A 24,685-nucleotide genomic window follows, 5' to 3' on the forward strand; every position below is an offset into this window, starting at 1 on the left:
GGGGGGGAGGGTCAGAGGGAGAAGCAGACTCCCCGCCGAGCAGGGAGCCCGATGCGGGACTCAATCCTGGGACTCCAGGATCATGACCTGAGCCGAAGGCAGTCGCTTAACCAACTGAGCCACCCAGGTGCCCCAAGATGTTGAATTTAATATGGAGCACTGGGAACCCTGCAGAGTTCCTGAAGAGGCTAAAATGAGAAAAAGTTTTGCCCTACAGGGTCTCCTGGCAAGCTCCAGCTACCTTCTCATATTCTGATCTGTGTCTGCCTTTTTATGCGGCAGACACCTGCATTTGCCATGATGCTCTCCTCCAGCGACTTTGCATCTGCTTCTTGGGAGCTCGTCGTCAGAGTTGACCATCCAAACGAGGAGGAGCAGAAAGATGTCACACTGAGAGTGTCCGGAGACCTGCATGTTGGGGGGTTGATGCTCAAGTTAGTAGAACAGATCAGTAAGTTACTGTTTCTTTATGGTTTCCCTACATTTGAAACCCTCTCTATTGCACTAACAGTAAATGGCTGATCGAGGTTGTCTGATCATCTAAGTTTTTCTGCTTTTTTATCTTGTAATGGCTCAGAGAACAAGCCCCCTCCCACAGGAAGAAGAGAAATAGAGAATCTTACAAAAGCCATAAACTGAACCCCCCAGCTACTCTTGTAAAAACTGGAGTCTCTGGTGGCAAACTAAAGCTCCTCAGTAGGTATGAAACCATGTTTCCACAGGCTCATCCCACTGGTGGCATCTGAAGTGACTTTATGTGACATGGCATTAGATTACTGTGTCAATTCTCTTTGTTAATATGTTTGATTGCTCAGCGATGAAGTCCGCTCAGTGCTAATGTATCTTCTAACACATATCCACCATTTGCTACTCTTCCTGTTTAAACAAAGAAAGAGAAGTCTTAAGGGTCAGTCTTCACATCAGGAATCAACATGATCGACCTAAAACTTAATAGTGTTCTGTTTTCTCTTATTTGTTTTTACCTTCTACCCAAAGTTGTCCAGATGTTGGCTTTTCACTTACACTAATGAGATAGAGATTTTTTTAAGTAAGTCTTCGTTAAAGTATAATATGTACACAGAGAAGTGCACTTACCATTAAGTGTACTGCTCAGTGAATTTTCACAGTCATATAACTTACACTCAGATCAAGAAATAGAATATTACGGACTTCCCCCACCCAAGTAGCACATCTGACCCCCTCTCCCAGTCACTGCCCCATGAAGGGAAACCACTATTCTGACTTCTAACACCATAGGAATAATTTTACTTGTTTTTAAACTGCATATAGGTGTACTCATGTGAGGACATACTCTTATGCATCTGCTGTAAGATTTACCCATATTGTTTGTTTTGTTTTGTTTTTTAAGATTTTTTTTTTATTTGAGAGAGAGAGAGTGAGAGAGAGAGCATGAGGGGAGAGAGGATCAGAAGGAGAAGCAGACTCTCCGCCGAGCAGGGAGCCCGATGTGGGACTCGATCCCAGGACCCTGGGATCATGACCTGAGCCGAAGGCAGTCGCCTAACCAAATGAGCCACCCAGGCGCCCGAGATTTACCCATATTGTTGCATACAGTTTTGGTTCATTTACTCTCATTGCTGTGTGATATTCCATCGTATGATTATGCCACAGTTTACCCATTTACCTAGTGATGGGCATTTGGGTTGTTTCCATTTGCAGGCCCTTACAGATAGGGCTGCTATAATACATGTCTTTGGTGAGTAGATTTCTGTTGGGGTACAGCTCAGAGAGGAAATGCTGCATAATAGGACTTTCTAAAATAGTTACAGCATTTATATTTCTACTAACAGCATTGAAAGAAACGTTTTCTAACATAAAGTGAGAGAACAAGAGAGAAACATTTTTTTTAAAAAAACAAACAAAAGATTGAATATTGGTTCCATCACTGACAAAGGAAAAAGATTCAACTTTGCTCTCAGCATTGAAGGAGGGGAAAGAGTTCACGTTGACACTGACATTGAGAGAAAATATTCAGCTGATCTCAGGTAGACATTTTGGAAATTGGGAATCTGGTGGTGCTGATAAGAGAGCTGGTCATTATGCAGGGGGGGAATGTCGACTTTATAGTCCTTCTGTGCAGACTTTGGGAGTTATTGATATTCCTTTGTGATGCAACAGTGTAAGGATTCATTTCTTAGAGGGAAATAATCTTGATTAAAGTCAAATGCTCCTGGCTTTCCCAGAAAGGACCATGCCCCTAAGGGATTTTAGGGAAAAGAACTCCAGCTATTTTATCAAGAACAAAATGTGTATGTTTCTGTTCCTTTCACCGTGTTAAAACATAATCATGATAAGATTCAGACTCTGTTTTCTACCTGCCCCACCTTAGAGACTTTGAAGAGAGTCCCAGGCTTGTGGAGCCTCGGGTTGTAAAAGGAGATGGGGAGCTGAAGACCATGGGTATGTTTCAGCTCTCGCACACAATGGAATGGACTCCAGAGTTCTCTCTCATTTCACTTCATCGTATTTTCCATTTTTGCAGACATATTCCAAGACTGGTCAGACTTTGCCCTCTGGTGGGAACAGAAACATTGCTGGCTTCTGAAAACGCACTGGACTCTGGACAAATGCGGGGTCCAGGCAGATGCAAAGCTTCTCTTCACCCCACAGCACAAAATGCTTCGCCTCCGCCTGCCAAATGTGAAGACAGTGAGGTTGCGAGTCAGCTTCTCAGCTGTGGTTTTTAAAGCTGTCAGTGATATCTGCAAAATCCTGAGTGAGTACCCTGGAGGGGCCCCACGCCCTTTGGACTGTTGGGCAAGGAGGACAGGAAAATTATGTGTGCTTTCCGCCTACACTTCCCTTACTAGGAACCATACTTTTCAAGCTTTTTCTGGGGACTCTAGCCATGTAAGTAGAGTTAAACCAAATGAAACATTATTGGAATAAATCAGGTTCATTTCCACAAAGCTTAACACTATTTCAAAAGAGATCTGTAAACAGAAGAAACAAACCCATTAAGATTTCCCCCCCCAAAAAATTCATTCCTCTAAGCCATAGTAATATCATCATTATATTTAAGGCAAACAAGAAAGTTCCATTCCATCATCATCACCATAGAGCTGATATATCTTTATTGTTTTTGAGATAATGGTGTTTTTTAGTGTCTTAATTGCTTTATTAACACTTCACTACAGTAAATATTCTAGCCACAAAAATTATTTGTGGAATTTATTTATTTTTTTTTTTTAAGATTTTATTTATTTATTTGACGGAGAGAGACACAGCAAGAGAGGAACACAAGCAGGGGGAGTGAAAGAGGGAGAAGCAGGCTTCCCACCAAGCAGGGAGTCCGATGCGGGGCTCGATCCCAGGACCCTGGGATCATGACCTGAGCCGAAGGCAGGCGCTTAACGACTGATCCACCCAGGCACCCCTGTGGAATTTATTTTAAGCAGGAAGGTACACTTAATTATGGATTGAAAACTAATTCTTATGGTTTTAACAGTCATTAGGAACAACACTGCCCAAACCATGTATTTGGGGAACTTCTATAATGGAAGTGAACCCTGTGTCATGAAGATTTTCTTGTTTTATACTTTTTGAAAGTGTGTAGGTACATTCTTTGGTTCCAAGGCTAAGATTTAGCATTTACAATATCTGAGTGCGTAATCTCTTTTCCCCATTAAACTATAAACCGTTCATTCATTCCTTCAACAAATATATACTGATTAGGCAGGCATTGTGGCGAGTGCTAGGGATTGGTTAGCAATAAAAATAGTCCAAACCCCCTTCCCTTCTTGAGCTGACATTCTAGGATACAGAGACAGAAAAGAAAGAATGAATGTAAAAGTAATTTAAAAATAAGATATTAAAAGGAGATATGTGGTAGAGAGAAAAAGAAAAACTCTAACAGTATATGCAGGATTGGGAGTTCCATTGTTGGTCAGTGGGGACTACTATGGTATTAAATAGGGTGAAGACAGAAACCATTACTTGAGCATGCCCAGGTTCCTAACACCTAGCACAACACCTCGCACACGTTCGTTGCTCATCAACTGTTAAGTGAACAAGTGAATGGAACCTTCCATTACAGAGCTCACCAGCAGTGCCCCTGGTGCATGACGGGCAAATGGCAAGTAGCAGGGCATGTTGTTTCCAGCAATATTCCAATGATGATTGGAAAACAAAGGAAATGATGAAATAAAACCCAGGCCACAGTAGACTGGAAACACACATTGTGGCCGGGACCAAAAACTTGAGGCTGCAAAATATATAGAAGCAGTCAGACGTTCTTCTCTTTTCCAGATTATATCTTCATAGTAGTTCTAAAGGGCTCAACCTGGCATTTCTAATCATTGTCTTTTATATCTGTTCACCTGAAGCTAAATCAAATTTCGCAATATGATGGGTTTTCTCACAAAGAAAAGACACAAATCTTGGGCTTGGAGATGCAGGTTTGGTTTGGTTGTTTTGTTTCTAATGCTCCTACTGGAAATTCTGATTCATCTCCTGGTCTCATGTATAAATTATGCATTTGGAATGGGCACAGGTGTGTGCTGCCACCTGACAATCAAGCATCCTTGGTTACAGGGGAAGAGGATGGAGCTGAACTGCTAGCCTCAGCCTCGGCACTAAGCAACGTTTGAACTGAAAAATGGCCAGACCTCTGGCATCAGTGCATTTGCCTCCAGGAAAACTGCTTTCAGACTCTAAACGTCCACATTCCTTAGCTTTTACTTGGAATCACATAGCAGCTCGGTGTGGTTAATGGTTATCAGGAGTTCTGATTAGCAGTGGTGGTTATAAATATATTTGACTAATAGAGAAAACTGGGAATCATCTTGGTTTCGTTGCTCCAGAAGCAGACCCTGAGATAAGAATTCAAGGACAGGGCGCCTGGGTGGCTCAGTTGGTTGGGCGACTGCCTTCGGCTCAGGTCATGATCCTGGAGTCCCTGGATGGAGTCCCGCATCGGGCTCCCTGCTCGGCGGGGAGTCTGCTTCTCCCTCTGACCCTCCCCCCTCTCATGTGCTCTCTCTCTCATTCTCTCCCTCTCAAATAAAAAAAAAAAAAAAAGAATTCAAGGACAAACAGTTATTGGGGGGGGTGATTCCAGAAAATACTGGTTGGGGGGTGAGGAAGTAAGACTGGAAAGAGAAGGCCACCCATAAGAGAGTGTCACCAATCCAGTCGCATTTGGGGGCTTCTGGGAGATGATGTCAACATGCCTCAGGACTAGCCCACCCAAGGGGCGAGGGAGCGGGAGTGTTACTATGCCACTCTCGTCAGTCACTGAGGGCTGCTTTTGGGGAGTGTTAATTCTCTGAACTTGTGTGGCCTTTTGCATCAGCATTTGGGCAGTGCAGACTGTGGCATCCAGAGCAAGCCCTCAGGCAGAGAGATACTTGTCCTAGCTGCCACCGGAAGTCGCCTCAGAGTGCACGGAAGTGGTGAGGGCCACCAAGAGATGTGCGGGGCACCAATGCTGTCTGCCGTAGGGATGAAATTAGCGACTGGGCCCAGTGTAAGAGAAAGGCTTTCAGGATCTATGTTCTATAAAGAAAAAGGTGGGATTCTTGGTTGTTATTTTAGGGAAAAAAACTGAAAAAAGAGGAAAAAGAGGGAGGGAAAAATGGGTAGTAAATAGATAACGCAAGAACAGCTAAATGTTGGTAGTGGTTGAAGCTGATAAAAATATGAGGGCGCCATTATACTATTCCCTTTGCTTGGGATATCTTTGAAATATTTTCATAATAAATTAAAAAACAGGGCGCCTGGGTGGCTCAGTTGGTTAAGCAACTGCCTTCGGCTCAGGTCATGATCCTGGAGTCCCAGGATCGAGTCCCGCATCGGGCTCCCTGCTCGGCAGGGAGTCTGCTTCTCCCTCTGACCCTCCCCCCTCTCATGCTCTCTCTCTCTCTCTCATTCTCTCTCTCAAATAAATAAAATCTTTAAAAAAAATAAAAATAAAAAACAACTAGTAATTTTATTAGACTAAATCTCCCTCCACTCTTTGACACCCCCCCACACACACACATGCACCCATTTTAGGAGTCTCTGGTCCCCTTCTATTTCTTCCAAAGGGATATAATTTAGTTCCATCTACTTCTCAGGAATTTCCTGAGAAATGATTTCAGATGCCCAGCATGACTCTGGGTCTTAGAAGGAATTTTCTTTTTACTTTTTTTTTTTTTAAGTTTTATTTCTTTTTAGTAATCTCTGGGGCCAACGCGGGGCTCGACTCACAACCCTGAGGTCAAGAGTCACTTGCCCCTCCAACTGAGACAGCCAGATGCCCCCTCTTTTTACTTTTTGATAGTTTTTCATTCTTCTTTATATTTGTTTGTTAGATATCAGACGATCAGAAGAACTTTCCTTGTTAAAGCCTTCTGGTGACTATTTTAAAAAGAAGAAAAAAAAAGACAAAAGTAACAAGGAGCCCATCATTGAAGATATTTTAAACCTGGAGGGTTCTCCAACGACTTCAGGTCCACCAGGTATGATTCCTGACAGCTGTTTTATTGTTGTGTTTCATTCTTGAATCCAAGGATTTCTTAAATCCCAAGAACTCTCCTTCCCTCTGCTCCTCTTTCCCTCGTCTTCTCTTCCCTCACCTCCCTTGCCCCAAACAAAGAAGGACTAAAATTGCAGGATTCCTGTGAGGAAGAAAGGATATGCGATTACTTTTAGAACTCACAGAATTTTTTTTAATAAGGTTTGTTTTATAGCTCATTATTTTTTTTTAAGTGGTCTCCATGCCCAGCACGGGGCTTGAACTCACGACCCTGAGATCAAGAGTCACATGCTCTACCAACTGTATAGCTCATTGTTTTAACTGTGTATATTATGTTGCTGATGAACGCAAAGCTTTAGGGGAATTGGCTGTGAATTTGGGAGGAAAAGAGATTAGTTGGATCACTCAAACCATACTTTTCTCTTCCTGAGTCTGTTTTCATGTGACTCTTTCCTGAATTCAATTTAAATTTTGCATTGGGCATGTAACAAGTGGGCAGGTAAAAATTCTGGAAAGACACTATCCTTGTCTTTTTACATAAAAGCAAATCAATCTCTAGCTTGCTTGCGACAAAGGTCTTCTTGCATAGTATATTCCAGTGCAAAGAATAAAAAGCATTTTTTGCATTTTCCTTACACAGACCATGTGATTTATTAACCATCAACTAGCTGGATTCTTAAAATTGGCAAGTACTATTATTTGTTTAAAGGATTTGCCCAAAAATATAGTCTGTACATGCACTCTTGTGAGATCTTCTGTTCTCTGATGGTGCCAAAACTCACTGCTGAAATAGAATTTTGAATTATTGACAAGGAGATAGTCCCCAGCATTTGCCTGGGTTGGTTTTAGAAGCTTTTACGGCCTGTGAGTTCTCTGCCTTTTCAGGCGCTAAAAACTCCTCTCCCATCAGCCATAACTTACTTAAATGTTACAGACATTTAAATTCAAAATCCATTTTAGTATAAGCAATGTTAGTACCTATTTTTCCAAAGATGCCTCCCTTGATCTTAATATTCTTAAGATCTTAATGATCTTAATATTCATTAAGATATGAATCTCATATCATAGTGCATGCTTCCCTTTGCCTTGCAGTCAGCCCTGGCTTGTACAGTAAAACCATGACTCCCACATATGACCCCATCAATGGAACGCCGGCGTCCTCCACCATGACTTGGTTCAGCGACAGCCCTTTGACAGAACAAAACTGCAGCATCCTCGCATTCAGCCAACCCCCCCAGTCACCAGAAGCGCTGGCTGATATGTACCAGCCTCGGTCTCTGGTTGACAAAGCCAAGCTTAACGCAGGGTAAGGACATGGCTCCGGTTTGCTTCTCTCTCACCATGTTCCTCTATTATGAGGCTCACTCACCCCCACTGGACTGTCCAGACAGTGTATCTCAGTCATCTTTATTTCCCCCCAAAGCCTGGAATAATAGACATTCAGGCCATCTTCACTCCATGGGACTGGATGGCATTCATCCCCGCCTCATTCTGTTGCTCACTTTTATTCTCCACCCCTCACCACCACCCAGTATTTATTCTTCAGCTCTAGAACTGCACCATCCAATACAGGAGTCACTAGCCACGGGTGGATATTTACATTTAAATTTGAATTTAATTAAAATTAAAGTGTGGCCCTAGCCACATTTAAATCTGCAGTAGCCACATGGACTAGTGGGCACCCTATTGGACAGGGCAATATAGACTATTTCCACTGTTACAGAAAGTTCTAGCCAATACGATAGACCCAGCATTGAGTCAGACCAGCTTGGGTAGAAGAGAGGCAGTGTGGGAAGTCAGCAAGTACAGATTTTCATTCTGGCTCCACGACAGGGCACATGACCTTGAACACGGCACTTAATGTCGCTAAGACTCCATTTTCTCACCCATAAAACTGAGAAAATATGAACCGCCTTGGCCCTTCACTGGGTTATTTTAAGTATCGGTGTAAACAAAATATACATACAAAAAGCACTTGGAAAGTTATAAAAGCTATAAAATTAAATGCAGATATAAGGTATTACCAAGTCCTCTCCCTTACAGGTTTTTGGTTATATTACTTACTCAGACTTTGTTCAAGGAAATACACACACACACACATACACATGTATGTGTACATCCACATCTATATGTATATAAGTGTAAATACATGTATATAAGTGTAAATATGTATATAAACATATTAGGTAATACTCTAATATATGTGTGTAAAATTGATTGACTTTTAAAACTCATCCTGTTGTTTTCTAGTTGGCTGGACTCCTCACGTTCCCTTATGGAGCAAGGCATCCAGGACGATGAGCAGCTACTGTTACGATTTAAATACTACACGTTCTTTGACTTGAATCCCAAAGTAAGATACTTTTTATCTTCTTTTTTTTTAAGATTTTATTTATTTGAGAGAGAGAGAGAAAGAATGAGCAGGGGGCAGGGGTAGTGGCAGGCAGAGGGAGAGAGAGAGAAGCAGGCTCCCCACCGAGCAGGGAGCCAGATACGGGACTCGATCCCAGGACCCCAGGATCATGCCCTGAGCCGAAGGCAGACGCTTAACTGACTGAGCCACCAGGTGCCTCTTCTCTCTCTCCTTTTTTCAATGTGAAGGCCTGGAAGTGGAAAATTGAGTCATTTATTTCTCAGAATTAGGGTTAATTTGTATAATCTTCTGTTTAGCTCTGCAGGGTTAGACCAATGAATATATACTGTCTTTGGATTTTCGTCTTTAAGTTTCTAATGAGCATGGTCAGCTGCCCCTGAGTTAGCAGGAGTCTCTTGGGGTCTTCTGCCCAGCATGGTGTGCACTGCCCCTCTCCATCCACACGAATCAAGGAACAAGAGGAGAGTGGCTCACAGAGCTGAAATCTCCTTCTAGGAAGGAAGGATCATCAGAGCCAAGGTTAAGAGCAGGCTCTCATGTATAAGACAGGACTCCCCACTGCAGGGCTGAATAAGTCTTTGGTAATGAGAGAGAGGGATCATCTGTAAAAATAAAGACCCCAGCTGGTCAGCAACTCCCATTAAGTGCCCATCTGCCACCTGAAGTTTACTAGGACAACTGAGTAGTGAAATAAATCCTCTGAATTTCTGCCCCTTCCTTGGCCCCGCCTGGCCTGTTTGTGGAGTTGTGAGTCAGCACTTAACCTGCCAAATGTCAAGAATATAAACTGAGTCACGGGCCCTCCAAGTGCCCCCTTTCTCACCCACAACAGTGATTCTGCCTCTTGTGGCACTCTCTTCTCCTTGATCCCGATGTTAAGTCTGGTCTTCAAAGGTGCATCTCTGGTCCCACTGGCATCTTCTTCAAAATGAGCCTTGTTCCTGGTCAGTCTTTGCTTTAGATCCTGGTTTAATGCCCCTGGACCTAGCTTGTTTCTGGAGTGCCTAACTTCCACTGAATCATGGCAAACGAGCAAATTTTGGCTCTTTGATAAAACCTTCAGGAGAAACTACTCTACAGCTTCTCCCAAAAGGGAGGGGTTTTTTTGTTTTGATTTTTTTTTTTTTCAAGGGTGCTATGAATGATCATATTTGCTTAATTGGTAAGGAGTTCTCTCCACATGGCTCATGAACGAAACCTATTTGAATCTAACAGCCAAATAGAAGCTGTCAACCCAAAGGTGACCAGAAGACTCAGGCTTTGGGGATATGACTTTGGGGCACAGGAGAAATGATCCCAACCACTTTAGAGTTCCCTTCTCCCCCCTTCAAAAGTATGGATGCTATAAATATAACCAGGTTTAGTTCCAAGTTTCTACTAGGTAGATAGAGGGATACAGAAACTTAAGATGCGCTTTATGTTTTCATAGAATCTACAATCAAATCAAGAGCAAAGATAGCACCCATGAAACCTTGTAAAACAGACAAGGCACCTCCAGATGGGAACCAGACTGTATAGTAGAATCAAGGAGTGTCTCCTCTCCAGCTTTCAGCAGAGAGATGCAGGCAGGCAGTGACACCAGGGTTACAAGTACTGATTAAAATCTCAAATTTACAAAAATACTAGAATATACAAAATTTCAAAAAATAATATACTCTAAAAATGCAAAATCCAGAATCCAAAAAAAGATAGGTGCATTTTCATAAATTAACATTTTATGCATGCCAAAAAACCATATACAAAGAAAAAAGGTCTTTGCAACACATACTACAAACAAAAGGCTAATTTCCCTAATAAAGAGCTTCTGGAAATCAATAAAAAAAAAAAAAAAAGACCAACAACCCAATAGCCTAATGAGCAAAGGATACGAACACATAGTTCACAGAAAAGGAACTAGAATGGCTTTTAGCCTTGTATTGGCAAAGATCAAGAAGTTTCATACACTATCTTAGCAAGAGTGTGGGGAAAATGGCTCTCTCGTACCCTGCTTATAGATCAAAGTACAAATTAATCTGATCCTTATGGAAGGCAATTTGGCAATATCTATCAGAATTACAATTCTACATAGCTTTGACGCAGCAAATCCACTCCACTGTATTTACACCACAGTTATACTCAAATATGTGCATTAATATGTCCGTACACAAGAACAGTTATTGCTACATTATTTGGGGAAGAAAATTGGAAACTACCTAAACATCTATCAGTAGGGAAGTGGTTAAGTACATTATGATACACCTATATAGTGCTGTTGCTAAGAAGAATGAATCAGCTTTCTTTTGATGTAGAACATATTCAAGGTATATTATCGAATGAAAAAGAACAAGGTACAAAACAGTCCGGAACAAGGAAGAGAAGGAGACTAACTTTTTATTGTACCTTCTTTTGTCCCTTGAGAATTCATTCAGAATGAATTCCTTCATTATCTCTTATTTTGCCCTATTTGAATGTGTGAATGAAAATAACTTATAACTCCAATAATCAAAGTATTTTTTTAAATGTTCAGTAGAGAAAAGGAACAACAATTTTAATAAGAGTCCTGGAGATACTGAAACCTGCCTCCCAGCTAACTGGGAATCCTCAGTGATTAGATCTCAAGAATAACCCTTTCTTGAGAGAGTGAAACTCTGGGAAGCAGGTCTTGTTATTTGTTTATATTGGTGGTTGTGGGAAGGAGAGAGGGGTTAACCTAATTGCCTGGATGAAGAGAAACAGGGATTCAGGCCATGGAGGTGGCAGAAACCGTGTGCTTCCCACTCTGGGATTTCTTTTTTTTTTTTTTTTTTCTAATTTTTTTTTTTAAGATTTCATTTATTTATTTGACAGAGACACAGCGAGCGAGGGAACACAAGCAGGGGGAGTAGGAGAGGGAGAAGCAGGCTCCCCGCTGAGCAGGGAGCCCGATGCGGGGCTCCATCCCAGGACCCTGGGATCATGACCACAGCCAAAGGCAGACTCCTAACGCCAGTCTGGGATTTCTATTTTCAGTAAACTGGAAGACAAAGGAAATCGAGAGCCAAGGAAGGGCGAGAGTAGCCAATTCCCACCAAGGGGAAAAATTTGTCTCTAAGTCAAGGAAACCACTGACAGAGTTCTCAGAGAGAAAAAGACCTACTGGGGTGCCTGTTAATACATGACCCATGAAAACCTGGGACCTGTGATGTTCTTCTAGAGCCTCGGGGGGGAACCTGAACAAGACTCCAGAGAAGAAAATCCAGAGTTCTGCTGGCTGCCACTGAGAAATCCAGTGTTCCTCAGTGGGAGCCAGGGCTTATCCTGTCCTTTATAACATCTTGTACTAGATCCTGTTCTCCTAATGTCAATTTGCAAATATAGGCCAACTTTTGTTTAACCAGCGTTCTTTCAAGGAATTGTTTTATTTGGCTTTGGGGGGTGCTAGGGGAATTAGGTTTGTTCAGGTGTGGAAGCTTTGTAAATCTTTACTGACTGCATTTGAGAGAAAAGCCTGATCGGGTGATTTAACTTACTCTCACTAAAACTCCTGCAGCATTAGAATTGTAGACACTATGACTGACTGGTGGACAGACAGAGACAGATAGGACAGTCCAATTCAAATTTTAGTGGCTGCACATACTATTTAGATTTTGTCTTTAAACTGTTCATGAAGCAGGAGTCTTTTAGGGGGGGCGGGCAGGGGTTGCTTGGTTTTTGGTGTGCGTGGTGTGTGTTTTTTTAGTTGTTGTATCTTGATTGCCATATCATTTACATGCCATAAAATTCTATTATAATGATTGTAGTACATTCATATGGTTGTGCAACCATCACCACAATCCAGTAGTAAAACACTTGCATCACCCAAAAAAGTTTCCTCATACCCCATCTGTGGTCAGTTCTGGCTCCCAGCCCCAGCCCACCACTGGTCTGCCTTCTGTGTCCAGGTTTGCCTTTTCTAGAAGTTTCCTATAGATGGACTCATACAGTATGTCATCTTGTGCGTCTGGATCTTTCACTCAGCATGTTTCTGAGGTCCCTCTGTGTTTTTACGTGTATCAATAGCATGTTCCTTCTTACTGCTGAGTGGCGTCCCCTTGTGCACGTGGCCCACGTTTCGTTTATCCATTCACCAGCCGAGGCACCCTGGAACGTTTCCAGTTCGGAATTGTTATGAACAACGCTGTTGTGAATATTCTCACGTGTGTTCTGTTTTGGTTTGTTTGGGGAGGGTCCTGGGGCTAGCTCCTGTGGTGTACCCTGCAAAGTTCACAAAGCAAAGACGGACTCTCTTAAGGTTCTTAGTCCTCCAGCTTCCTGAGGTCCACTCACATGGGTTCGCATTTGTCTTGCTTTGGCACTGCTGAGAAGGAGCATGCCTCTACGATAGGCCCCATTTCCCGCTGACCTGATAGCAATGCTCTTTGCTGGTTTGGGCTTGCTACAGATTTTTACATCCCCTATCACCTTTTTTCTCGTGTGTATAAGGTTAATGCAAAAGGAAAAATAAACTAATGCTCATCAACCTGTGATAAATCTGTTTAGGCACTCTTTCTATTCCTCCTCCATATTTTCCTCACCTTTTTTCCTTAAGGATACGGTAAATTGTATACTCGGGGGAAAAAATAGGAGTTACGGTTTAATCAGTACAGAGTTGCAGTTTTGCCAGATGAAGAGAGTCCTGTAGACAGGTGGTGACAATGGTTTTTCCTACAGGTAGAAATGTGATAAAAGAGAGGGAGAAATAATGGAATCTGAGATGGGTCAGTTTGGCCCCTTGAAGAAGCTCTAGAAAATAATCTTGACAAAACAAGTTCTACGTTCAGAAGTAAAATGAGCTGGGGCAGTGGAAAGATAGGTATTTCTTTCACTTACCTGAGTGAAAGTTTACTGCATTAACAAGGAATGGCCTCCATGTTTCCAGAGTTTTCATACGGAGGAATATAAATACGTGCCCCCCCCCCAACACATACACACCTACCTGTTTCTTTCTTTAGTACGATGCTGTCCGAATCAACCAGCTCTATGAACAAGCCAGGTGGGCCATTCTCTTGGAAGAAATTGATTGCACGGAAGAAGAAATGTTGATCTTTGCAGCACTGCAGGTATGGGGACTCTAGTACCTTCTCTCTGGAAGAAAACAAAGCAGATTTGTTTTCTTCAAGTTTCATTTTCTTCATACTGTTTCTTTTCTTTGAAGAAAGAACTCAAAGTGAGGGGAGTCCATTTCAATTTAAAAATTTCCTCATAACCCCCACACGCGCCCATCTTCTATAAGGCATTAGTCTTGCAATTCTTATCTCATCCCCACTACAAGCTGAACCAGTGATGAAGAAGAATCGAGTTTGACCATGACTAACCATACCTCTCAAAATAATTCAGATTAAAATGTCATTTTCCCTTCAGAGGAGGGAGACGTCTTTCCAGGAGACATTCAGAACTACAGGGGGGATTGTCTTCAAAAAGAGAAAGGGCTGATGGATACATGTGTGTTTATAACATTTCTAAAACCTCTGTTTGCATCATAGTATCACATTAGCAAACTGTCGCTGTCAGCTGAAACACAGGATTTTACAAATGAGTCTGAGGTGGACGAAGTAGAAGCTGCACTCTCTAATTTGGAAGTGACCCTAGAAGGTGGAAAAGCAGACAACGCTTTGGTATGCACTTTTCTGGTAACTCAGAACAGTGGCTGTGTTCTCATGGACTGACACATGTAAATGAGCTCTCTTTTATGAGAAATAAGAGAACCTTGTGTCTGATTTTGAAAAAAGAAAACATACTTGTCACAAGCTTAAAGCTAGCAAGACCTGACTGGCTTTTCTCGGGTCAGTTCTGGAAGGGACAATGAGATATGTTCAATGCTGTTAATGGGAGTACATTTATATGTATTTCTTAGGGAGAAGCTGTGGGGTATGAGGCAAAGGCACCCACCACCAGTGGCTTTCCTTCACTCGCGGGGAATATGGAGGCGGTCCCTCCCCTCAGGTCTAGAGAGAACCACCCAGTGTGTTGTATGGCTAGCTGTGAGCATGGACAAGATGCTTCACAGATACAAAGCCTATTACCTATTTACCTAGTCATTCACTGCAACTGGGCAAGGTTGACACAGTGAGGGCCTTTATTCTGGGACACTTTAAAAAGCCCCTGAACCCTTCTGACATCAGGAAATAGACAAAAATCTTCCAGTGAGACATAAAGTCATACAGCTATTTTGTCATCTCCTTATCCCTGAAATGTGGCCGAATGGCGGCTTTATGACCGGCATGCCTCTCCTGTTTGATTCACCTGCTGAGTGCCACCCTTTTGTTTAACTAACTACTGCAGTCATGGGAATAATTATTAGTTTAGTGCACATTGAATCAGAGAGGTGGATCTATTGTAATTGGATATAAATAGTAAGAGATAAAAATGAGTCACTATATTTTTATGGATTTAATGCATGTTTCCTTATGATTAATTTCCTTAAAATGGGAAGTTGGTACCATGCAAAAGAAAATACTTAATACAAACTAAATGCCAAGATTCTGTAGAGATTCAAAGCCCTGTCTCACATTTATAGGAGACACCAGGCTCATTGAATTTGAGTGTTCTCACTTGTTGACTTCCTCCACTGAATAGATAGACTGTGATCCTTCTCAGAATAAATGGAAAATTCCCCCTCCCTTCCTCCCTCAAAATTTTCATGTGATGCTGAACAATAGGCTTTTCATTTAGAAAGTAGACACCAACCTACACCGCACAATGAACTTTGAACCGGGTTCCTTTTGAGAAGTTAATCAGTGAACTAGACGTAGCTAGATTTACTCCCTCCGAGGTAAAATTTGTAAAATATTTTGTTTGTACATAAAAGTAGCAGTTTCTAGCTCAAATTTTTAACTTGAATGGTAGTGCTTGGTCAATTTTTTAAATCTCTTTTTTCATTTGTGTGACACATGACACATACAGAAAAGTGGGGGAAAAGTGTACAGCTTAACAAATTTGTATTAACACCCAAGTCACCACCCAAATCAAGAACTAGAACTTTGCCAGCCACCCAGAAGCCCCTGCATGTCCGCCATCCCCCCGCCCACTCCTCACCCAGTAAGGTCACGACTAGAAATGTGGCTCGTGTGACTGAGGGACTGCGTTTCTCATTAATTTAATTTTAATTAATTCACATTTTAATAACCCCATGTGGTGAGTGGCTACAGTATTGGGCAGTGCAGGTATAGAGTATCAATACCACCTAATTAACTACTTATGAAATGTTATCTGTTTTTCCTTAGGAGGACATTACTGATATCCCTAAACTTGCAGATAATCTCAAATTATTTAGGTAAGTCACCCTCAAAGGGGAAATGGATTACCCCTAACAAGGCCTCACAGGTAAAGAGTCCAGGAATTTAAATTGAACCCGTGCTAGGCAGGTTCCTGGTTGAAAGGCAAGAGCACGAGCTTTGGCATCACACAGACGATGGGCTGAATCCCAGCTCAACAACACATACTAGCTGGGGTACCTCGGGCATTGTCATGTGCCTGAGCCTCAGTTTCCTGATCTATAAAATGGGGGCATACCTCCTCTTGGGTTTATTGGGGGGATTGAATAAGATAACATATATGAAGCATTGAGCATGGTACCTGGCTCATAGTACCTGCTCAATAAATAGTGGTGTAAACACGGCCGATGTCAGCAGTTAGTGAACAAATATGCTAGACTGGTCATCTGTGAGGCTCAGGACTTGACACCATTCAAAGGTTCTTTCATGGTTGAAAAATCAGTTGTCTCTAGAACTTTGGTCCTGGGCTTATCCAGAGTAGTCACCTCAGTTTATCTACCTTTGCCTGTTAAGTGTTTCTGATAAACTCCCCAGTTACCTTACCTCATATCAATCTGAAACTGTTAAAAAGGCAGAGGAGTTTTTTATTTCGTGGAAAGAAAGAAAACATTTGTGATGGTGCCAGGGTGCGTTAAGATGAAAAGAATAAGGCCCCTTTGAAGTTCTATCAGTTACTCATGTCACTTTATGGTTCATTGACTTCTCTTAACACACTGACACTTCAGTGGGTCAGTTGGCTTGAAAAGAAACGCAAGTTGTTTTGGGAACACGTGATGCAAAGAAAGACTTAGAAAGAGTGAACAGCGAATCAGGTATAAGTGAGAAGCATCCAAAAGTAACCATTTTTGTCACTAGGTTTCTACAGGTTGCTTTTTTTTTTTAATGTGGTCTCAAACAATAGGATCATTAATTTAACTTTTATGGCATAAATGGTTGCAACCACATATATTGTTATAGTCAGAGCTACAGAAAAAAAGTAATAATTTGAATCCACGAATACATCTTTATGATTTTTTAATAATCATTCTGTGAAGAAAGTAAGTTGCCATATTCTCTATCTAGAGCAAATCTGGCTCTTCACAAACCAAATAATGACCCTTCCCTTCCTATCAATGTTTTCAGTGAAGGAGATGACATTCCAGAGTTAAGCCCTCCCTCCACTTCACTTTAATGTGATTGCTTTGCTCAAACACACAAAATTGTCTTCTGTTTCACAGTGGTCGCTATATCTACCAAAGGTCTGAAGATATTGACTTTAATAGACAATATAGTTCATGGAGGAAGCAAAGAAGAAAGGAGACAAGAAGGGGGGGAAGGAGAATGGAGAGTGGAGCTCCACTCCTACTTATTAGCGTGCGTAACCCTTAAAGGCCCTTCATTTCCTTGGGCTTCCTTTCCTTATCAGTAGAAGAACATTGAGCTAGTCCTGAACCATTTTTTTTTTTTTTAGATTTTTTATTTATTTGTTTAAGAGAGAGAATGAGAGAGAGAGAGAGAGCACATGAGAGGGGGGAGGGTCAGAGGGAGAAGCAGATTCCCTGCTGAGCAGGGAGCCCGATGCGGGACTCGATCCCGGGACTCCAGGATCATGACCTGAGCCGAAAGCAGTCGCTCAACCAACTGAGCCACCCAGGCACCCCCTGTGAACCATTTTTAATCTTTTTTTTTTTTTTTTTTACAGTGAAGCTCTTTTTTTTTCTAAACAAAATCTGTTGAACCCGCTATATAAACAGTAGACTTCAGTTTCCAACAACTGATCTAAATGCATCTGATCTAATGCAAACTTCAGTCTTGCTATAAATATGCGTGAGTGCTGGATAAAGTAAAAATAAAGGAATTGTACAAGGTTGAGGTGAGACCAGGGAAGTCCAGCTTGCAGGAAATGCAGAGGGAATCTAATTCTACATATGAAGCCTCAGATGCAGAGAGGGATTTGGGCCATGACATAGATTCTTATGGTTTGGGGCTGAGATTTTAATCCCTGTGAGAGGAGATGACACTGTAGGCCTATTGTAAGGTACTGACAAGGACTGAAGCCCGTGCCTAAAGGCAGAAACTTGCAAGGGTGGCCTTCTCTGTTTAACAGGGAGTAGAAAAGCTGTCCATCCGCGACAGAAAGCAGTGAGGAAGTTCATCCTTGCATGGGGTCCTACATGGGGAAATGAAAAGTCCCTCTGGAGGAAATTGGAGCCAGGTCCTTTGCCACACATGGACGTAGATCTAAATTTAAATGTCTTATATGATAAGTGAATTCTGAAAAAAATAAAATAGAAACTGGCCCAGGACCACAAAACCTGTGAAGCCCTAGCAAGTGTTATTACAAAACTATCTGGAGGGAAATATCCACAATCTAGCATGGATGGGCCTTCTAGAGGAAACAATAAACCCCTAAAAATTGAGCTCCTGATAAAAAGTACTAACCATGTGAGCTCATGTACCATCGTAAAGGAAAGACAGCCAACCCAACAAACAAGAAGATTAGCAGTTTCAATAATTTTAGGTAATAGAACAATCTGAGAAAAACATAAAATGAGTATGTTTTGAATCTTTATGGAAATTAAAAGATAAATATCATCATGAAAGAGAAGAGGCAATATTGAAAAGGAACCAAATAGAAACTCTGGAAATGAAAAATTTACTCATAGAGAGGCTCCTGGGTGGCTCAGTCAGTTAAGCATCTGCCTTCAGCTCAGGTTATGATCCCAGGGTTCTGCTTCTCCCTCTCCCTCGCCGCTCTCCCTGCTTGTGCTCTCTTGCTCTCTGTCAAATAAATAGATAAAATCTAAAAAAAAAAAAAAAAAAAAGGAAGAAAGAAAGAATTTCCTCCAGAGGGAAGTTCCAGGCCAACTTACACAATGTGCCATGGGAGATATCAGGGAGAGTCGCATTATAAATACAAGACACCTAAAATACAGTGGAATCTTTATAATACTTCATAAAGAAGGAGTGCCCATGAAAACCTTTGGTCCCCCCACCCTGGTTATCACATGGAAAAATACCTCTAAGGGGAGTGACACACTCTTGTTTTTTCAAAAGAATGTGTTCCAAATTTATGACCTCTCTGTGATGACAAGTGGCCATCAGTGGTCAGCCTGCAAATGCTTTCAAAATAATAAACACTCTTCACCCCTCCTTTAAGAAAAAGGTGATTGTGAAATGAGTGAGAACGCAATTCATGTTTGAAAGAGATTAGTGCGGTGGAGAGGGCATTTCGGAAGCACTTATTTGGAAATGTTTCCACTATCACAGTGTTGCCAATAATGATACTGCCCATTAAAACAATATTCTCGGGCGCCTGGGTGGCTCAGTTGGTTGGGCGACTGCCTTCGGCTCAGGTCATGATCCTGGAGTCCCGGGATCGAGTCCCGCATCGGGCTCCCTGCTCGGCAGGGAGTCTGCTTCTCCCTCTGACCCTCCCCCCTCTCATGCTCTCTCTATCTCATTCTCTCTCTCAAATAAATAAATAAAATCTTTAAAAAAAAAAAACAATATTCTCTTGCCCAAATTTTGATCACCTCTCTCAGTTAAGCTGAGAGTCTGTTCAAAACAGGGGAACTGTTAAAAAGAAACCCACAGGCCCAAAACAGCATCACTTAGATCAAGTCCCCAAACTTGGGCTTAATACCTAACCTAATTGCAATTTCAGCTTCCCCCAGAAATGAGTCTTAATCGGTCAGAAGGGAATTTTCTGATCAGCACCAATGAGGTCCTCTGTCACATGGGCCCTCCGTCTCCCAAAAGATGAGGTAATTGCCTAATAAGACCTCCTGCCCTTCCCCACAGGGAAGGTGACCTTGCCTGGACCAGTCCTTTCTTTTGCTAATAACTTCCTTGCCCCACCTTCCTTCCTATGACAACTTTCCACTCTGTACCCCTCCTCAGAGCTCCCCTCTACTTGCCAGGTGCTATGCTGCCCAATTTATGAATCACTTCATAAAGCCAATTAGATCTTCAAAGTTTAAAAAATAATAAAACAATGCTGTCTGCACACCTTTAAAACTCGGAAACAGGGGCGCCTGAGTGGCTCAGTTGGTTAAGCGTCTGCCTTCGGTTCAGGTCATGATCCCAGGGTCCTGGGATCGAGCCCCGCGTCGGGCTCCCTGCTGAGCAGGGAGCCTGCTTCTCTCTCTCCCTCTGCCTGCTGCTCCCCTTGCTTGTGCTCTCTCTCTCTCTGTCAAATAAATAAATAAATAAAATCTTTAAAAAAAGTTGCCCCTAATTATGTATGAGTGGGGTTAACACACGGTTTCCTCTCTTTCTCTCATCCTTGAATGCAGAAACCCACTGCTGTAGCATGGGAGACCCTGATTCACCCACCACGGCCAGCACTGTTCCACGGAACCATGGACAGCTCATATCGTCTTTTCTCTGCCCAGCTGTACCCCCTTTCCTTACTCCCCAGCTCTCTCTCACGTTCTCTATTTTGAAAGGCCTAACTGAGACTTACCATTACCAACCTTGTCCAGCCCAGAGTATAAAGTGTTCTGGCCCCCACAGATCTCACTTTTGGGGATCTTCCCCCCAAAATGTTTTTTTTTTCTAGTAACAGTAGAGTCTATGTAGATTAGCTGTAAATTTTTGTTGAGTTCCATGACTCACTGGGAATTCGGTGGTGGTTTCTCTTAAGGATCAGAGGAAACTACAGAAAAGGTTTCTTACTTTTAGATCTAGTGTCTATGTCTGATACCTTGAAAGCTGTGCTGTCCATGTGGACAGCTTTTTCAGATCCAAGAAGTATACTGAAATGACAGATGTCCCAGATTCATGGATGTTTCTCAAATTATAATAATTTATTGAGCACTCCAGTTATGCCAGGTGCTGTGATAAGCACTCTCAGAGATTACCTCGTCCCCTGCTCACAGATGCCCTGTGAGTTGGAGGCTGGACTGTCCCCATCACACAGACGCAGGACACGTGGCCCAGGCAGGGAAGTGTCTTCCCCAGGGTCCCATGTTAGAGGCAGTAGCAAGGCCAAAGTGGTCTTAATCCTGAGATTCTGCATTACCTTCTGTATCTATTAAAAACCCCGTTTTCAGTTTTTAGGAACGAGTTAGCAATGTGAAAATTACTTTCAACAATAAAGAGTATGTTGTTTGGACAGGTTTCTAGAGCATCTCGAACCACTTGAAATTTGCGATGTGTCCCTACGTTTCTGGACGGCTGTTAAAATGCTTACTGTACTTTAACTTGCAGGCCCAAGAAGCTAATATTGAAGACTTTCAAACAGTATTGGTTCATCTTTAAAGACACATCTATAGCCTACTTTAAAAATAAGGAACTTGAGCAAGGAGAACCAGTAGAAAAACTGAATCTTAGAGGTAAGAGAGTCCTACATCTGGGTATGGCTTGTCATGACCCAGCCATGAAAGCCAACCTCCCACCCAGTGAAGTAGGGCTTACTTCCAGAGGAACCTCTCTATTTCACTGGTTTCCACATGGCAGCCTGCCTGCAGCGCCCTTCCCCATGGAGCAGGAGCCTGGAATATGGTGTGATAAATGTGATTATTTGCATTCTGCTGTCCCTTCTTCCCCGGTGTGTCCAGTTCTACGAAGTGGTGGTAGTTGGTGTCATCCGTGTAGTACATGAGGCATTGTAGGATCCTGAAAAGCTTTCTAAATTCCAGAATGGTTGTTTAATTCAATGTCACTTTAGTTTCTGTTCTGATTTCTGAAAGTGGCTGTGAGTGTGCTGGTAACTCCATTAACTGAAATATTTAATTAACCAGTGCACTCAATTCCCTTATCATTGTGACAGTAAGAGAATTCTCTCTACTTTGGTTTATTTAAAAGTTAATATTCATAGCTCCATGTTACTATGAGTTAGCATAGCCAAATCGACCTGGAAAATGAATTCAGTTGATGAGATACTTAAGAAAATCATAACAGAAGATATTTTCTCTTATCCATGTGAATTGTTCATGAGTCTTATTTAGTTACCCTTTAATTAATGTTGTCTGCCTGCTCCTCAGTTTTTCAGAGGAAAACCAAATCTGAAGGGCTTATGTTCAAAGTGTTTCTTTTAGATGCACACCTAATTTATATAACAGATTTCTCAGAACTCAGTTTTGTCCCTGCCTTTTATCATTCAGGCTGTGAAGTTGTGCCAGATGTCAACGTAGCAGGGAGAAAATTTGGAATCAAGTTACTAATCCCTGTTGCCGATGGTATGAATGAAGTATATCTGAGATGTGACCATGTAAGTTAAAAAAAAAAAAAAATGTCCCTTTACCTTTCTTAAGCCTAAGGACAAACCAGCTGAGATGTCTTCTCCAATGAGAACACTCATCGGTCAGTTATTGCTTTGTAACAAACAACCACAAAATCAAACAACATATACTAATAAACATTTGCCTCTGAAACATCGACGAGTAGGCCGGGGCTCAGATGATCCAGCCTCACGTCATCTGGACGGATCTGCTGCTAGCTGTAGGTCTGGCTAGGCTTGGCTCCCGGCTCACAGTTAAGCCCCTTGTATTTATTCTGGGTGCCAGGCTGCCTGGGGAGGCTCTGCTCACAGCGATGGCAGAAGTGCAAGAGAGGAATTACAAACATGGCAGACCTCCTAAAGCTTGGGCCGGCAAGTAGTACAGTGTATTTCCACCCACATTCCATTGGCTAAAGCAAGTCCATGGTGGGGCTCAAAGTCAAGAGGTGGGAAATTATACTCTGGCTCCAATGAGACAGACTGTAAAATCCCATGGCAAAAACTATGGATACCAGAAGGATGAAGACTGAGGTCAGTAATTCAGTGCACCACACCAACTCTTGCTCTGAAGAATTCCTCTCTTCGGCTGCATCCCCTCAGCTTCTAGCACCATGCCTCTTGGCTCCCTGAGGTAAAAAATGAACACAAGGGGCGGGGGCACCTGGGTGGCTCAGTCGTTAAGCATCTGCCTTCAGCTCAGGTCATGGTCCCAGGGTCCTGGGATCGAGCCCCACATCGGGCTCCCTGCTCGGCGGGAAGCCTGCTTCTCCCTCTCCCTCTCCCACTCCCCCTGCTTGTGTTCCCTCTCTCGCTGTGTCTCTCTCTGTCAAATAAATAAATAAAATCTTAAAAAAAAAAATGAACACAAACATTCAAGAGCAATAGAGGTCACCATTGACTGGTTCAGAGCCCATCAGTGGACCTGATTCCTCCCTTGGGATTAGAATCTTTACTAAGGATAGGCCAGGGTAGACATAATATGGGAAATCAGTTCATGATCTTTTTCCTCCTTTCCTTCTGTCATAGAGATCAGACATGATATGAACATGGAAATAGGTATCAAGGAAGGCAGTCAGGTAGCTTGGGTTTTCACCTGTCTGTCCTCCATGGTGCTCCTGTGTTCTTGGTTCATCTTTCAATGCAAAGTTCTCTGCATGAAATGGATCCCAACCGACGTTCCTATTCTCTAGCCCCTTAGCATAGAGAAACTCAACCCAGGACTCAAGAGCTCTTGTTGGGTGTTAAATTAGGTGATTGACAGCCACTCAGAATATGTGGCACTTCACATCTTTCTTTGCTTGGTAGGTGACAGTTTCGTGTATTGTAGAGATGAAAAGCCCACGTCCTGTTCTGTTCCCAGCAGGGTGGCTTTGCACTTGAATTTGTGTCTCAGTCCTCTGATGTTTGCTGCAGGAGAATCAGTATGCCCAGTGGATGGCTGCCTGCATCCTGGCATCGAAGGGCAAAACCATGGCAGACAGCTCCTATCAGCCAGAGGTCCTCAGCATCCTTTCATTTCTGAGGATGAAAAACCGGAACTCAGCATCTCCGGTGGCTTCCAGTCTTGAAACCATGGACATGAACCCTGAATGTTTTGTGTCACCTCGGTGTGCAAAAAAACACAAGTCAAAGCAGGTACTGCTAATCTTGTTGGAGCGATTATTTGCAGTAAACTCTATTTTCTGGGGTAAAATGAGGAATTAAAATGATCGAGGCTATCATCATGAAAAATCGGCTGATGGGGATTTTTGACTATGGACTCAGTATTAGACGATGTTAAGAAATTATTGTTCCTTTTGTTAGAGCTGACTGCCGCTAACTGAACATGGAAGTAGTCCCAGATTTCATTAAAATTATTAAATCCCCACAAATTAAAAATGTAAATTATGCTTCCATTAGAGGGGGTTAAAAGTTACACAGATAAACTGATATAAGAGGAACCACTGTCCACAGACACCATACATATCCCAGAAAAAGGGACCCAGAACTCTCCATCTCCATGAACCTTAGAGTTGTTCCTTCTTCTCCTCAGTGATTTATGTGTTTTATAGAAGGACAGAGAGGAACAGAGGATGAATGAATGGGAATGAATTGTCTTCGTAGAGTTGCAGTTGGGCCTTGCATTTATTTTTCTCACTGGGGATCTGAGCTAAAAGGATGATTACAGAACAGTAAGTGTATGCCAAGATGGTTCAGCGTTTTCTACTTCTGCTTAGCTGGCAGCCCGGATTCTAGAAGCCCACCAGAATGTGGCCCAGATGCCGCTGGTCGAAGCCAAGCTGCGGTTCATTCAGGCCTGGCAATCTCTACCTGAATTTGGCCTCACCTACTATCTTGTCAGGTGATCATAATGTTCA

General features: G+C 42.4%; 1 protein-coding gene across 1 annotated transcript in view; it reads left to right on the forward strand.

Moving 5' to 3' along the window:
- The first annotated feature begins 300 nt into the window (after nt 1–300).
- Nucleotides 301–24,685, forward strand: part of FERMT1 (FERM domain containing kindlin 1) — a 30,168-nt gene continuing 5,783 nt past the window's right edge. Inside the window, exons 1-12 of the mRNA XM_045883823.2 lie at nt 301–451; nt 2,504–2,737; nt 6,315–6,461; nt 7,571–7,784; nt 8,729–8,831; nt 13,802–13,909; nt 14,333–14,464; nt 16,073–16,122; nt 21,317–21,441; nt 22,213–22,319; nt 23,742–23,963; nt 24,545–24,669. Of these exons, the coding sequence (XP_045739779.1) occupies nt 301–451; nt 2,504–2,737; nt 6,315–6,461; nt 7,571–7,784; nt 8,729–8,831; nt 13,802–13,909; nt 14,333–14,464; nt 16,073–16,122; nt 21,317–21,441; nt 22,213–22,319; nt 23,742–23,963; nt 24,545–24,669 (1,718 nt within the window). The remainder of the gene's footprint in view (nt 452–2,503; nt 2,738–6,314; nt 6,462–7,570; nt 7,785–8,728; nt 8,832–13,801; nt 13,910–14,332; nt 14,465–16,072; nt 16,123–21,316; nt 21,442–22,212; nt 22,320–23,741; nt 23,964–24,544; nt 24,670–24,685) is intronic.

Source organism: Mirounga angustirostris, unplaced genomic scaffold, assembly GCF_029215605.1.
Source record: "Mirounga angustirostris isolate CCGP_5_RB_7025 unplaced genomic scaffold, mMirAng1.0.hap1 SCAF_10, whole genome shotgun sequence".
NCBI classification, from domain to species: domain Eukaryota; kingdom Metazoa; phylum Chordata; class Mammalia; order Carnivora; family Phocidae; genus Mirounga; species Mirounga angustirostris.